Source organism: Nothobranchius furzeri, chromosome 5 (assembly GCF_043380555.1).
Source record: "Nothobranchius furzeri strain GRZ-AD chromosome 5, NfurGRZ-RIMD1, whole genome shotgun sequence".
Classification (NCBI taxonomy): domain Eukaryota; kingdom Metazoa; phylum Chordata; class Actinopteri; order Cyprinodontiformes; family Nothobranchiidae; genus Nothobranchius; species Nothobranchius furzeri.
In genome coordinates, this window is record NC_091745.1 from 55,179,537 (window position 1) to 55,196,439 (window position 16,903).

At 40.8% G+C, this 16,903-nt stretch overlaps 1 protein-coding gene across 1 annotated transcript in view; it reads left to right on the forward strand.

Moving 5' to 3' along the window:
• Positions 1-7,322: 7,322 nt before the first annotated feature.
• LOC107378930 (DEP domain-containing protein 1B) overlaps positions 7,323-16,903 on the forward strand; it is a 40,706-nt gene continuing 31,125 nt past the window's right edge. Inside the window, exons 1-8 of the mRNA XM_015949422.3 lie at positions 7,323-7,539; positions 10,329-10,594; positions 10,823-10,967; positions 14,713-14,840; positions 14,909-15,039; positions 15,126-15,173; positions 15,492-15,632; positions 15,760-15,926. Of these exons, the coding sequence (XP_015804908.1) occupies positions 7,492-7,539; positions 10,329-10,594; positions 10,823-10,967; positions 14,713-14,840; positions 14,909-15,039; positions 15,126-15,173; positions 15,492-15,632; positions 15,760-15,926 (1,074 nt within the window). The 5' untranslated portion in view covers positions 7,323-7,491. The remainder of the gene's footprint in view (positions 7,540-10,328; positions 10,595-10,822; positions 10,968-14,712; positions 14,841-14,908; positions 15,040-15,125; positions 15,174-15,491; positions 15,633-15,759; positions 15,927-16,903) is intronic.

Consider the following 16,903-nt stretch of genomic DNA (forward strand, 5'->3'; position numbering starts at 1 on the left):
TTTGTGATTGGGTGAACTAAATATAAGTGATTTTGTGACTGGGTGATGTGGTTAATTTTTCAGCCTATAGGAAGAGCTTGGTCTTGTTTATCCTACTGACTCCTGAGTCCTAGCTTACGGTGAAAAGCAGCAAGAGCTGGCAGAGAGCTCTGGATTGTGGTTTTTATCTGCCACAAATGGAAAGCGCAAAGCGCCTTCATCTTGATATGAATTATGTACCTTAAATGTATTTCTTTAACTTGGATGAACATGTTAAATCACAGCTGTTAATTACTTTTTAGACCCCTTTGTTGGAATAAACTGGAGTAATGACGCTAAGTGGTTTCCTGGTTGCATAATAATGGGAGTAATGCAACCAGCGCGCCATCACACGCCGGCATGTGGATTGACTCCAGACAGTTAAATCAGCCATAGCTAATGGCTAAGACATAGCCTGATATGTTACTGATATGGTATCATATTAAGTGGCTACACTGCACTGCAACCAAGTGTGTGTGTGCCTGCATGCGTCTGCGAGTGTGAGGTTGTTAGCTGTCAGTCACTGCCTCAGCACTACTCTCTTGGCCCACCAGGTGACACCTCCTTTTGGTGCATTATTCAAACAAGTGTGGGTGGAATAAGACTCCAGTAGAGGGGAACTTGCTCTTTAAGCAGGAGTCAGATACAAACACAACAGAGGGAGGTGCTGTGCATTCTTGGTTTTTTTCTTCTGGTTATGACTTACGTAGCTATGTAAATAAAATGGATGTGGTTTGCAGGCCTTGTGCATATCTGATGTAAAAATAAATATGAGGTTGAACATTTAGCTTTGGGTGGGCTCGTGAATTTACGTAGTCTGCATAAAGCAAGAAACAACTTTGATCTTCAGCCTTTTTTCTTTCACTAATATTAAATGATGTCAGTTTGCAGGCAGAAAAAAGCCTTTGAACAACACAGATGAACTGCAACAACTTAAACAATGCAGGAAGTCGTGCTGAGCAACATGCTTCATCAGCACTCCTGTCTTCCTGCAATAAACTTAACAATTATTACAGATTACAGGGAAGATACTTGAACCAAGTGAACTCCTTTAGTTGATAAGACTAATTTATTTGATTGCTCTTCAAAATGCTTTATGGTTTTAATACCAGATTAGCATTCAGGTGATCCAAACGGATGCAAATGTGCAAACCTGCAAACAATGGAACCAAATCAAGCTACCAGATCAAGAAGCGGAGTAAAAATCCCCTCATCAAAGAGAGCTGGGCTGAATGTCCCCTTTTCACTCATAAATATGTTAAATGATAAATGACCTGCACTTGTATAGCGCCTCTCAGAGTAAGGACTCCAAAACGCTTTACACTACAGTGTATCATTCATCCATTCACACACACATTCACACACCGATGGTGATGAGCTACGATGGAGCCACAGCTGCCCTGGGGCGCACTGACAGAGGCGAGGCTGCTGAGCACAGGCACCACCGGTCCCTCCGACCACCACCAGCAGGTAAGGTGGGTTAAGTGTCTTGCCCAAGCACACAACAGCAGCATTCTCTGTCCGGAGCCGGGATCGAACCTGCAACCTACCAATTACTGGACAACCCGCTCAACCTGTTGAGCTACTGCTGCCCCTGGTGAAGACAAAACAGCGCCCAAAACGAACAGTTTTCAAAGCAAACAAGCACAGATGACACAGAAGAGACATGATGAAGACAGATAAAAAGCACAGGATCTCAACGTGCATCTGTGGTTCTTGTGGACTTTTCAAACCATGACCTGCAGAATCTACAGGATTAGTTTAAGTGTGTGGGATCAGCCACTCTGAAACCACTATTCTCCTTCCTTAAAGGTGAGCGTGAGTCTTTGCTTGACACAGAAACATTTTGGTGTGTTTTTTATGTGTGATGGTAGGATGGCATGAGAGATGGACTGGTATATCAGGCATCTTCAGTAATGAGGGCATTATATATAATAATAATAATAATAATAATACATTTTATTTCAAAGCGCCTTTCAGGACACCCAAGGTCACTTTACACAAAACACGTAATAAAATACAATAAAACAATAATAAAACCCAAAGAAGAAAAAACAGAGAGAAACATTTCAATAAAATCAGAGGTTGTAGGCAGATTTAAACATATGTGTTTTGAGTTTTGATTGGAAAAGGGTAAAACTGTCGATGTTCCTGATGTCTGGGGGAAGTGAGTTCCAGAGTCGAGGAGCAGAGCGGCTGAAAGCTCTGCTCCCCATGGTAGCGAGACGGGCAGAAGGAACCGCAAGATGGATGGAAGAAGAAGATCTGAGTGAACGGGACGGGGTGTGAATACTTATAAGGTCTGAGATATATGGAGGAGAGAGGTTGTGGATTGCTTTGAAGGTATGGAGGAGAATTTTGAAGATTGACCTGAATTTAACTGGGAGCCAGTGGAGCTGCTGGAGAACCGGCGTGATGTGGTGAAAGGAAGGGGTTCTGGTGATAATACGGGCTGCTGAATTCTGGACCAGTTGCAGTTTATGAAGGAGTTTGTTGGGGAGACCATAAAGAAGTGAATTGCAATAGTCGAGACGGGAGGTGACGAGGCTGTGGACGAGAATGGCGGCAGTGTGAGGGGTCAGTGAGGGACGAAGACGGTTTATGGAACGTAGATGGAAGTATGCTGACCGAATTAAGTTATTAATGTGAGCCTGAAAAGAAAGGGAGCTGTCGAGAATGACACCCAGACTCTTGACATGAGGTGAGGGGGAGACTGTGGCACTGTCAATAGTTAAAGAAAAGCTGTCAGATGTTGAGAGGGTGGAGTTAGTGCCAACTAGAAGAAGTTCAGTTTTATTGCCGTTGAGTTTGAGGAAATTAGAGGTGAACCATGATTTGATTATGATGATGATATATGGACCGTTATGGTAAATTAAAAGCCCAACTTAAAGGCACAGCTCTTGATTTACTGGTCTATTTTCATTCCAACCCTCACCAATGGCTATGGATACAAGAGGCTGAAGAGGCTTTCCTCTGTGAGGTGGCCAGGATCAGCTTTTAGTGATAAGATGATGAGCTCCATCATCTAGGGAAAGGGTAGGGCTATGCAAGCCTGGTCTCTGAGGGCTGGGCAGTGGCCCTCCAGGACCAGAATTGAATAGTCCTGACCTATAGGGAGCTTGGAATGGAGCTACTGCTTTTCCTGATCAGTTGAGGTGGTTCAGGTATCTGACTGATGACCCTGTTTCACCTTACTATCCATCTACATGCATGAACACTAGAAACAAGATTGTATACAAGGAGCAATGCTGCCTCAAGCTGAAGTAGGGTGTTTAATCCTCTGAAGATTAAAGCCAGTGTGTAAGTCACAATGTTCTTAAGAGGTATGGGTCATGGATATCCTCAGTTTCAGTCTGGTCCCACTGGAAGGTTCTTCAACCAGAACCAGTTACATGAAGTAGCCTGTTCTGTTTCCTCTCATTGCATTTCCTGTCGCTTATCTTGTTAGCTACGTCTCTAGTATCTTAACTGTGCCTCTTGCTGTTATTTCATTTAGCTTTACTTGGAAAATTAATGCAGAGATACAAGTTAAGGCTGTGCAAAAGAGACACATGTGAGAAGCATTCAATAAAGTATGTACCAGATGGGGCTGTCACTGGAGTTATTGTGTTGGGACATTTTGGAAGAGATTTCTTATTTAATTAGTCTTACCACACAGGGAAGCTTGACAGTAATTCTGAATATCCTAAATTTCCTCCTCCTTTTAAACAAGATACATTAATGGTTTCAAACAATAATTCTATACCAATCTGTCAGCTAAGACTTCTAATCACAAAAATACATTCTTGTTCACCTTTGGATGTAAAGTATTTTTGTTTATTGAGAGTTTTAATTCCATTATGAAAAATATTATAAAATATTATGAAAAAGAGTTTTGAGTGAAATACCCTGAAACATGCCGTCTGACTGCAGCATTTTATCTCAGTTATCCTATTTACAATTGTTCAAATTTGCGGTGAGCCAGAGACGATGATTATTATGGCATCTCATGAATATCAATAGAGCATTTTCACTGTCTGAGTTCATTTCAAGGTGCCACGCAGCTATCTCTTTTAGCCAGTCCGACAGGAGTTTTTTAAGCAGCTTTGTGCTCTGACCCTGCTGATGTGACATCTGTCGTTGTCTCATTATTGCAGCTAACAAAATGGCAGAAAATGGCACAACGAACAGCCATTACTACCTGTTAGTTAAAACCAGTGGACCGCAATGTCACAATATTAGAATCAGCAGAATCGTGACATTCCTACAGTGTCTTGGAAATATTCAGTCTATGTTTGATAGACCCAGAACATTTCAATGTGTGTTGTAATTTTCAATATTGTTGAAATAAAAGGTTTATAGCATATATAAGTGGTTGAAAGATATGTTAGATCATTTGTGTGATTTCAGAATGCTGACATGTGCTGGAATCCACTTGCCACATTCACCTGGCTTCATTTCACTTGCTTTTTGCCAATATGAATCAAGTTAAAGCTGTTATAGCAAATCTACAGAGCAAACTATATTTGAGCGCTAACATGGTGACAGAACACTCACCCCTCCACTTAGGTATCTTACCTGAGATGCTTCTGCCGGAACTGGAGACTCGCAATGCGGGCCGGAGGAAACAAGAGAGCTGTTGATGTTTTTTAGGTACAAACATACACCTGAACATTATTCATGCTCTCTAATCAGTTCCTTGGTATGCCACACCTGTGAGGTAGGATGGATTTCCTTGGTAAAAGAAAGGTGCTCACTTACACACAAGTAGACAGATTTCATGTGTTTTGTGCATGTAGAAAAAGTTTCAGATGTTTGAGTTTAGCTCATGAAAAATGAGAGCAAAAACAAAAATGTTGTCTTTATGTTTGTTCAGTCTAACTCAGAAGGACCTCAGCCACCTTAGGAGGTGGAGGCGGTGTTGGCCCCTCCTACAAAGAGCATCTGTGTTGTGGGACCAGTTAAGTTTACTGTTGAGATGAACACCCAGGTACTTAAAGGTATCCACCACCTCAATGTCTGCTCCCTGGATGTTTACTAGTGAGGGAGGAGTGTTTCTCTGGAAGTCAGTCACCATTTATTTTGTCTTACTTGTGTTCATGTGAAGGTTGTTACGCTCACACCAACACACAACGTTCATGATGTACCTGTACTCCAGGTCATTCCCCTCAGACACCGAGCCGACAATGGCCGAGTCATCAGAGATCCTCTGGAGCTGATAGCTGCTGGTGTTGTAGGCGAAGTCTGAGGTGTTGAAGGTGAAGAGAAAGGGAGAGAGCACCATACTCTGTATGCGCACAACAAACTCAGACGAACAGTTGTGTAGCCTCGCGTACTGTGGCCTTTTGGTGAGGTAGCTGGTGGTCCATGCAGTCAGACATTCATCTACACTTGCACCCTTACCTTCTGCTGTAGTAGACACAACTGGATTGTGTTGAAGGCACTTGAGAAGTTAAAAGTTGAAGTTCCATTAGTTGTCACACACACTGATGTGTGTAAAAAATTAGTTCTCTGCATTTGACCCATCACCTGGGGAAGCAGTGAACTGCAGACACAGCCACGCTCAGAAACCATTTAGTGGTTTAACCCCACAATTCAACCCCTTAATGCTGAGTGTCAAGCAAGGAGGCACTGGGTCCCAATTTTTAAAGTCTTTGGTATGACCCAATTTGAACCCTGCTCTCCCAGTCTCAGAAGTCATGATAATACAAAATACTAGTCAAAGAACTCTCACTTTTGCATTGTTTTATGCTTTTTTGCATCTAGAGGTGACTCGGAATTCGGCGCTGCAGGTGGATGAGGGCATCCTCCACCCCATGTTTGGTTTATATGCAAATTGCAGTAGGTCTATTTCCGGGCTCACCACTGAACGTAGATGGGTGAAGACGAGTCTCTCCATAGTCTTCATCCGATGGGAGGTCAAGGCAACTGGTCTGTAATGGTCTGGCTCTTGGGGATCTGATGTTTGGAGAACTGGAACCACACATGAGGTCTTCCACAGGATGGGGACCTGCTCTAGACGAAGGCTCAGGTTGAACATGTGTGTGACCACTTCACAAAGATTTTCAGGACTGTCTTTGAGCAGTCTGGGGCTGATTCCCTCAGGATCTGCAGCTTTCCTGCTCTTAAGCAGCCTCAGTTCTCTCCACACCAGGTCAGATGTAACTGATAGGTGGGAGTAAGAGAGGGTGTGGTGCTGAGGAGGGTTGGTGATGGGGGGAGAAGATGTTGACTGGTGTAAAATATGGAGGTGGTGAAGATTGGCTGACTCAGTTGAGGTGGTTTGTAGCATTTTATTAAATAAACTTTAAGATTTATGTCAAGTTTTACATGACAAAAATTCACATGGAATTCTACAGTTGTTAACAAACATAAATGCCAACAGCAGTTAAATGTAACATTTCCAGTTCATCCAGGAGTCTGGTTTACAGTAAATGACATTTCTGCCCAAATAGCCATATAATGTGAATCTGGTGGCAGCGATTTATAAACTTCCGTTGACTTTCCTTTTTTACGTCAGAAATATTTTTTATTTTGGACAAACAGACTTTCTGGTTAGACCTTCAGCAAACAACATCTTCAATTCTCAATGATTATCTGATTAGCACAAAGACAGAAACTCTCCAACTGCCCCAGGTAATTCTTTTTTTCTTTATGTGCCAATGATTTAAGGGATGTTGTACATACTGTGCAGCTTCAGTTATTTACCTCAGAGTCCTTTTCAGAGCTACAGAAGGTCACCACTGCAATTATATGCATATTTTTAGCTTCTAAAAATGTCTGCAGTCAATTTCAAACATGGATGAGGCTTTGATTAGAATATCATATCACCAGCTGCTTGTCATAAAAGCAGCACAGTAAATCACATTACATTGCAGCTTTTATTCTTTTGTGAAAACACACACACACACACACACACACACACACACACACACACACACACACACAGTTTTTAGTTCTTAGCTCCACATTGTCTTTGTCAATGCATCAGTGCATGTTTTCCCAGCTTAAGTACAAAAGTGTTGATGCAGGAGAATAAAACACACCTGAATATGTATTTATAACCAGTTGGATGTGTGAACCTGTTTTGCAGGTAGCTGAACACAAGATAAATCAGTTTCAGTCACAATATTCAGCTTTCTAGATATTTATTTTCTACAATCAACAAATGGGAATAAAAAAAATTGCGTATCACTTCTTTGTTTTAACACCGATTGCTACTGAAAAAAACGGAGTTAAACAGCTTGTTATCAACGGGGTAACAGCATAAACCGGTGTGTCCTCGGGCTAGCTATTTCTGGTCACGTGATCTAATCTCTGTCAAATCACATCGTTTAAATTCGATGACGCACAGGATTCAAAGTTGGCATCAACGTCTCCGTCCAGGAGGACTCCTCCGCGACTTTAGGGACACATTTAAATAACTTTTTAAGTCATTTTGAAGTCTCACAGTCTCATGTTTTCATCAAAGTGAAAATAAGTTGCTATAGCGGAATGGAAGGCAAAGTTATCGGACCTGGACCATACCGAGCGACTAAACTGGTGAGTCCCTTTGGAAGTTTTAATCTATGCCAACATTTTAGTTTTAAGCTAACATACGGCATTACCCGAGTTGGTTATTTACTCCTGCTAAACTCATATAAATTAACACAATTGGAACTGTCGACGTTTTAAGTAGTTCCTGACAGTTCCTACCGCTGAGTGGTAGTAAATAAACAATAAGCTAACGACGTGCTCTTGTTTACATGAGCTAGCTTGAGATGTGTGTGATAGCTGCTTATTTTAAAATTACAGTACGAGTTTTGCCAACAGTTTTTCCTAGATCCGCAGCTGTCATTAATTTCCATCTTGTTTGTTAAAAATATGTATATGTGTATCTGTTTCTACGTATTTACATCTTGAGCTGCTTTCAAAGTATTTTGTATCATCAGTTCTTTCTACCATGTTGCATTAATTTTGAATGGAAATTCTAGCGGTGAGTTGTAGTTTTTAACTACTTTTCACTCCAGCAGACTACATGAAAATGTTCCATGTGGTGTGTTTTGACTTAACTCACTCACCCTCTGCACTGACTTCCAGACATTAGACGTCATGGTTGCTTGATACTGATGCGTTTACTAAACTGTCATTGACATGTTATACCTCCTGTGTGTAAGGAGATAGGAAATGGAAACGGGAAGATTTTGAAAAGTTACTCATTTTAATATTTACATATGTTATTTTTGTTTTAATAACCAGATGACCTTGTGCTGAGTAAAGTTTGAGCTTCATTAGCCTTCTATGGTGTGTTTCTGCTATTTATTTAAACGATTAATGTTTTCAGTTGTTTGTATACTTGAGAGTAATGCTGAGTTTAATGAAATTAGTGCTGTTTCTTCTGTAAGGAACCTGCCATCTCTCATGAGTCCAGAGGGAGGGGGATTGCAGATTAAACCACTTTGTCTCTGCAGATCACATTTATATTGATTATATTGCTTTTTCCAATTGTTTCAAGGACAACTTCTTGGCTTTAATTTGAGTGAAGGAGTTTTTCTTTCACAGGGCATGTTCACTTCTTTTCATGACTCGACGATCAAAGCTGTTGCCTTAACAACGTTTGGGACTCTCCTAGCTCAAAGTCTGATTGTGTCCATTCTGTCTGCCTTGTTTTATCTACTTCTTTAATTTTATTGAATTCTCTTCACCTATCTGATTAACTCTGATATGTGATCAATCAAGTCCTGTGCAACATAAAAAGCATACTGTTTTTAGTTTTTGTTTGTTCAGTTTTATCTCCTTTTATGTTTAATAATATACTTTTTAGACTTGTTTTGAAACTTATTGGATGCTTCATTGTAGATCAGCAGTTTCACGGCCTTACTCTTGATTTTTGACTTTTAAAGAAAATATGATCTGTCTTTATTTAGGTTGGACAATAATTCAGTAACAATACATATCTGTAGATAGATGTGTGATGTGGTAGAATAAAAATTAGTCAATAAAAAGTTTCCTTTCTCTTTTAATTATTGCCTTTTAGGTAGCTTAATACTAGAGTCATTACTTACTCCCAATCAATCAAAAACACAGACCCAGGCACGCTCCGACACCAAGCCGTCCTCTCAGTTGTGACTCAAACAAGATGTCGCAGCAAGTAGCAGTGGAGGAAATTACCGTACCCAGGAAAAATGTGTCAGTTCAGCTGCATGTCAGTATTTCTTATTTATATTTTAGATTTTTACAATTCTGACAAGTAACAAACTAACGTAGTTTACAAAATTTGCAGAGAATTGATAAAAGCCAACTCTTGTTACACAACCAACTAGTTTTATCATAAATTAATGACCAGGGCTCCACTTAATATATATTTTCTACATTTTTGTATAGTTATCAATAGGGCTGCATGATATTAGGAAAACTTGCAATATGCGATAACAGTGATTAATATTGCGATGACGATATTACTTGCGATAAATAAAAATTTTACTCAGGAACAAAAATAATCCAAAACAAAGAAATAAAAATTAAATTAAAATGGGAAAAGCTAAAGACGTAAGGAAAGGGAAAAAGAAAATGAACAAGAAAAAGCAAACAGTGGATCCCGGGAAAACCAGAATCAGCAGAAAGAACAGAACAAAGCTAACTCGGGTGTTTGCAAACCATCAAAATTGTGCCGTCCGCCTCGAGGGCGGGCATATAACCTATGCGAACCCACCCAATTGGCCAAGTGGGTGAAGAGCTCTATTTGATTTGTTAAAAAAAAACATTATGCTTCTGTTTGACAGAATACATTATGTCTAGCAAACATTTGACCTAACCATGCATTGCCATATTTATTTGTTCTTTGCGATATGCATATTGCCCATGCTGATATCGTGATAACAATATATATGCGATATATTGTGTAGCCCTAGTTATCAATAATCATTTATATCGATCAATATGTAGCATGTTTATTGATATGCTTTTTTCGTATATTGTCCAGCCCTAATCTGTATTATTTGAAACCAAATCAACATAATGTGCTGCATAACTTGTCATCAGTATGCACAACGATTCAGTACAATATAGTAAAACTGAAATAGTTTGCTGTCTCTGTGTATTGATGCAAATTTAGTTTTCATTTATTTTGCAGAAATATGTTTGAAAGTATAAATAAGTAGGGGGCTTAATCTTTTTAGACTAATTACAAATGAGGCAGGTTTGCTGATGTTGTGCTGAGGCAAGGCAGCTTTATTTGTATAGCACATTCTCATATGCAGAGGTAATTCAAGCGAAGCAATGATCAGGTTTTTAAAAGGTATGTTTTTACATTCTACACTTCTCAAACCCCATTTTGTGATTTTTATCCGTAGTGGAATGAAACCATTAAACTGTTTCGTGGAGGAATGCCACTGAGACGACACTGGGCGCACTTCCGTTGCTATGACGGCAGCTTCACCGGGTCAGAGGCTGTGGATTATCTGCATGAGCTGCTCAGACGTAACTACAACTTTGGGCCCGAGGTGACCCGCTACCAGACGCTGCAGCTGCTCAGGAAGTTTTTGAAGGTCCATGTGGTTGAAGATGTCAAAGGACGGCATGGGACAGAGGACTTTGAAGACAACGGCCATCTGTACAGGTAAATAACAACCTGGCTACTTTTGGATTTTTTCCAGATTGTTTTGTTCTGTAAGAAGAAACGGTTTTTAAAACAGACATTATTTTGATGTTGAATATATTGTTTTTGAAACTGCTTTTCCAGATGTTTTTATTGTTTTGGCGGCTTCATCCTGCCCCATTAGCATTTAGCTCCGCATTCACAGCTCAGCTGAGGTTCTGCCCCCGTCGTTGCTGTTTTTCTGTCCAGGTTTCCCACACTTTCTCCTCTCAAGTCTGTTCCAACAAGGCATTTGTTGAGAGACAGCAGTGACCTGCCCAGACTCATCCGCTGGGATGACTATGAGGAACTGCCCCTGCAGGAAAATGTGGCACATCCGAAATCTTCAATAATGGTGAGAAAAACACAGAAGTCCCTGAGTTTTCAGGGATGTAGTGTGAGCCTAGGCAATGTAAAGAAAAATGACTATAATCTTAGAGATTTTTTACCTATGTGGTCCGACACTTAAGATTTTTTTCCATTATGTTTCTTTTTAGAAAACATCAGGTGTCTCGTTTACTGACAAACTATGTCATACATGCTTTTTGTAATATGATCGGTCACTGAGATTCTCTTGCACGCAGATTGTGGAAAAAAGTCTTCAAACCCCATCACTATTATTAGCTGCAGAAAGGAAATGGATGGGAAAACAGTCAGGTCAGAAAAGGATGGTTCTTTTATGTCACAAGGAAAATTTGTAGTCAAGGTCTTTGGCTTGTTATTACCCACAGGAAGGAAAGCGGAGCATGTCTCTGCTAGAAGAAGCTAACCTTGTTAGTAAGCTAGCATACTTACCCTAAAACGGGGTTTCAATAAAAGAGTTGTAACTCTTCTAGATAGGGCTGCAACAACGAATCGATAAATTCGATGAAAATCGATTACTAAAAGCGTTGGCAACGAATTGCGTCATCGATTCGTTGTGTTGCACAACTCTTCCAAAAGCCCCCTCCCCTCCCGCCCGCCGTTGCGCGCAGACCGGAGAGCCGGCAGGTGTTTGGAAAAAGGAACATGGCAGAAGCAGCGAGACCCCAAAAAGTAAAAACTTCTAAAGTTTGGGAGCATTTTCAGTTAAATCAGGCGAACACATTCGTTACCTGCAACGTTTGTAGGTCAGACTTAGCATGGCACGGGAGTGCTGCAGTGATGATGCAGCGTGTTAAACGCAAGCATGTCAGAATCATCAGCGAGGAAGGAGAGAGCTCGGTGTCCGGGTAAGTTAAAAACTTTTCAAAAGTGATTCACCCAAGCCCCGGATTATTACACAGGCTAAACATGCCCTAAGCTCGTTAAAAAAAAGTCTATAAAAGCTTATGCGCAACGCTATTAAATAGGCGGCGGAACCGGTTCGCGCCGCTGCGAACCGGTTCCGCCGTCACATTCCCGCAGAAACTGGTTGATCACACCGGGGCCAGACTACTAGCATGTGGCTTTACAACCACAATGTCCTCAGAAGCTAAAACGCTTTTAAAAGGGAGGGAGGAGTCCTAACTGTTGCTGCAGGCGTGTTGTGAGAGTGCAGTTATATACTGGTTAATGTATTTTTGGGTTCAGTTGCTTTCATGTGGCCTAATGTGAGTCTATTTGGGATCATTGGAATGATCAGCAGCATTTCTTGATGTGACTTTATGGCAGTTGCCCAGGGCATCATCGCAAGGAGGATGGCATTCATTTACTTTTGTTTTATTTGGTATCTTTTCAGTCATTTTTGGAAATAGTGATTAATTTTGATTAATTCACAGCCTATGTTTAATTACATTTAAGAATTAGTTGTTTGACATCCCCAGTTATAATAAATGTCTACAGATGAGATCAAACAAAACGGATGCGAATTGCCCTTAAAGAGCAAGTCGCCCCCAAATAAACTTTTTTTGCTGATAAACTAAATAAACGAGTGTCTAATCGTGCTGCAGTTACGTGTCGTCAATAATTTGGCACTTCAGTGCATCTTAGTTAAAATTTAAATATTCTGCCTAAAACTGGCAGTGTTGTGCCGTTGTCAGGTAAAAACTCTGCACTGTATTTTAATTTAAATCTGCCACCTCTATTGGCTAAGAAGTATGCTATGATGTAAACTGGCACATTATGATCTCACAATGCTGTCGTGAGCCTGAGTGTGTGTTTGTTAGCGGCTCCGCCCTCTCGGTCTGCCAGGCAACAGCATGTGTTGCATTTTTCAAACATGAAGTGGGAGTGGAGTTAGACTCTGGTAGGGGTTGACTTGCTCTTTAAGCTGTTTAACTTTAGCCTGGCAAGCCAATAAATGTATTATTTAGTCTGGCCATGCTCCATTGACGGCTCTCGGTTGTGGGGCGGGTTCTACCGTTGTCTTTCAAATGATCTCCGCATTCCACTGGACAATGAATGTGACATACTCTTGTTTCACTCTGTTGCATCATCCCACCCACCAGGCATATAGAGTGCCCTGATTGGCCCACAAAGCGGATAAAGCTCTGTGATTTGTTCACTAAGCAGATACAGCACTATGATTGGCCCACCATTATGGACCAATCACAGCTCTTTATGTGTTTGAAACCCCTCTAGAGAGCTGTGATTGGCTAGCCAGAGTCCTGGTAGGAGCTGCTGAGGTTCCAATGGAGCATGCCTAGACCATTCTTTGCAAAGCAAGAATTTGGTCTAGTTCACTAGGCTAGTTTAACTTGGACCAAGCATTTTAGGTCACAGATAGGTGTAGCTTAGGGTCTCTGTCTATACACCTTATAAGACAATTTAGGTGATGGCATGTTGTTTTTCTGCTATTGAACTGTTTTCTAATAATGTTGTGTTTAATAAAGTGAAGGAAGGAGAAAAATAACGTTTCCCTAGCAGTTTTTAAAAATGTCCCTATGTAATCCGATTAATCAATTAATCGTGTCGAGACCCCATCCGATTCATCGATTATCCAAATAATCGTTTGTTGCAGCCCTACTTCTAGAGTCCCACATAAAAAAATAAAACATAATCAAGGCTAACCGTTAGCAACAACATCTCCACAACATGGCAGAACATTTCTCGGGTTGTGTTATTTGTGGAGGTAAAACATCAACGTTTCATTCTTCTTTACCCAAGAAACAAGCAAGCAAAGGCAATGGAAGAGTCACGTTGTTGTTAGCCAATCAGAGGTGAGATGTTTGCATATCAATAATAATGTATAACACTTGTAATCCTGTCATTTCTCCCCACTTCTCCGACTAATGAGCTTGACACACGGGAGGCGACATCACCTCTCCTCCATTTATTTTCAATGAGACATGCGCGATAATCGCGGGTCTCCCTCCTACTAAGCGAAACGCGAAAAATGTGCGTGTGAAATTTTGCATGTGTGTCGTGCACAGGCGACCCAGCGACGTGATCCCAGAAAGTTGAAATATTTTCAACTTTCATCGCTGTCGCTCAGACGAGGACCAATCAACGGAGGTTTCATTCACTGACCAATGAGCGGACAGAATGCTCCGTACACTTCTGAGCAAACATGAAGGAGAAGTTGATTGTTATTATGTTTTATATATTAACATCAGAAGTAAGATTTCACACAACTCTAGCAGCACCTTGTGTAACATCATATCTACCACTTTTTAAACTCTGAACCGCTTAAATAACCTTAATTCCCTCCAACCTGACACAGCCAAGCAAAACAACGGAAGTTTCGATTTCACCATGGAACAGAACGCTTAAAGACTGCTTTGCCGCTGCCGCGCATCGCCTCCTGTGTGTCAGGTAATAAAAGCGACAGCGACGAATTTCGCTGATCGCGGTCGTTTGTCGCCTCCCGTGTGTCGAGCCCCTAACACATTCCCCCTGAAACAAGAGCGTCGGAGCTTTTTTCCACCAAAAGCGTATTGAAAAAAACAAATGATTACAAAAGACAACATAACATGACATTTTAACTAATTAATAAAATACAAAAAAATAAGGATTTTTCATTGCTTTTGTCTTGATGTTGCCTATAGGATTAACAAAAGGAGGTGCTGCATAAAAATAAATTTTGTATTAATATATAATCCCATTATAATGGTTTCTCACTGAGACACAAGCTCACTAAACATTTACACACTCTGTGAATTAAAAAGAAACTCATCCATTCATGTCTCCATTTTAATCAGACTTCCGATCTCTGGAATAAAAGACACAGCGTTGCTATCGGAGATGTGCACGAATGCAAGCTCATCCGCAGGAAGGAAGTCACTTCCAAGCAAGTGGACCACATCTGGAAATCAATGACCATTGCTCAGTACGTTTTACTGGCGTGTGCTTCTTTCATGTAAGCGCTTTTTCTGATGCTCACCCTCCTGTCGTTAGCTTACAGAGAGCTTTGGGTCTGGAGACGTTGGATGGAGTTTTGAATCCAGCGCATGTGAATGGCAAACACATTGTCCACAATGTTTTCAATGTTAATAAAGCAGGCATAGTTGTACTGGAGAACAAAGCTGGTACGTTGGACACTTTCCACCATTTACACCCCCTGTTTTAAAGACTTTAATGTTTTTTTTTTTGTTTGTTTCTTTTCTATCCTTAGAGGACATGCCTTATTGGGTGATATCGGCAATGAAATGCCTTTCAAACTGTAAGTGTGGATGAATAAATGTACTTTAGAATAAAACAGAAAAGAAATAAAACCTTGGTTTACTTCAGCTGTGGTTCAGTGTCTGTAGAAACCAGAAATGTTGAAACACCTCAAGGAAAACTTTGTGCTGGAGATCGGGGGTATTTTGTAACATACCATAGAGGGAAATTGATATGTTTATAATGTCTTGTCTCATAAAATAACATATAAAAGCCTTAATATCAGGGACAGCCGTGTTTAATTATCTGTTGCTGTTATTCTGTTGTGTTATTTTTAATTTATTGCAACAAATACAACTTTTCTTTGACCTTTCCACAGGGCCTCATGGCAGTGACACCAAACAACCCGTGTACCCGGGTTTTGAGAGAGACGTTCTGAGAACAGTAGCAGATTATTACCAGAGACTCAAAGAGCCCCTGCTGACCTTCCATCTTTATGAGGTCTTTGTCAACATTCTCAGTGAGTGCTTCACTTTGAAGATCCACTACAGTATTTGGACTCTGCATCAGGAAGACATTTGTCCGTGTTCATCATTCAGTCTATGTTTGCCCTCAGAGACCAGCACTCCTCTCTCGTATAATTGCAGGCTTGCTTCATGATCCCAGTGCAGCTACTGAGGCTCTTCAAGTCAGCTGCCTCCTGCTGCCACCACCCAACCGAAGACAGCTCCAGCTTTTACTGCGTCTTATGGCCCGGGTCTGCCAGAACGCCCAGCTGCCTCAGCTTAATGAGGCTATTGCCACCCGCACTTTGGTACTTAGTCTTGCAGTTTTTTCCATTTTATAAAGTTTCTCATCATCTTTATCTTGACTGAGTTAAATGGTTCAGAAAATATCCAACAATCAACATGTTCCTATACTTGCAGTATTCAACAGTATTGAACATCAGTAACACAGAGTTATTTTTATAATTTCATCATTTTTATTAAAGGTGTGGGTCACTGAAGAAAAAAAAAATCTTATTTCTTATTATAACTGGTCACTCTGAGGTTAACATAAAAATAGTCTCCTAAATCTTAAACCTGTCTCCTGCATTTGCTTCTGATAGAAAATAGACGGTGAAACTCTAGGATTTATAAAGCCTGACAGATCTACATTAAACAGTCACTTAACGTTCATGGACTCGCCCATCTTGAGTCACGAGAGGGAATGCTGCTGTTGGTTTGGCGTCCAGCAAAAGAAAGAACTATATAGCGCCTCTCAACATAAAAAATCACAAGGTGCTTCACAAAAACTAAAATTAATTTTTAAAGTATAAATAGATTTCAATTTTTTTTAAATATGTTTAAAATGAGAAAAAAATAAAGATTTTGATAAAAAAAAATGTAAGGAAAGGGAGAGAGAAAATTAATAGGAAAGAGGGAAATCAGTGGATCTCGGGAGTGGCAGAATAAGGAGAGGGTGATGTTGAAGGTCACCTAATAGCCAGCCTGAACAGGTGCGTTTTCAGCTGCTTTTAAAGGAGACCACTGAGTCCACTGATCTCAGGCTCAGGGGGAGAGAGTTCCAGAGTCTGGGGGCCACAGCAGCAAATGATCTGTCACCTTTGGTCTTTAGCCTGGTGCGCTGCACAACCAGTAGGCTTTGGTCACTGGACCTCAGGGACCTGCTGGGGGTGTAGGGACTAAGAAGATCACCAATGTAAGATGGTGCTTGTCCATGTAAGGCCCTATAGACCAGAACCAGGATCTTGAAATGAACCCTGAAGTTGACTGGCAGCCAGTGAAGCTG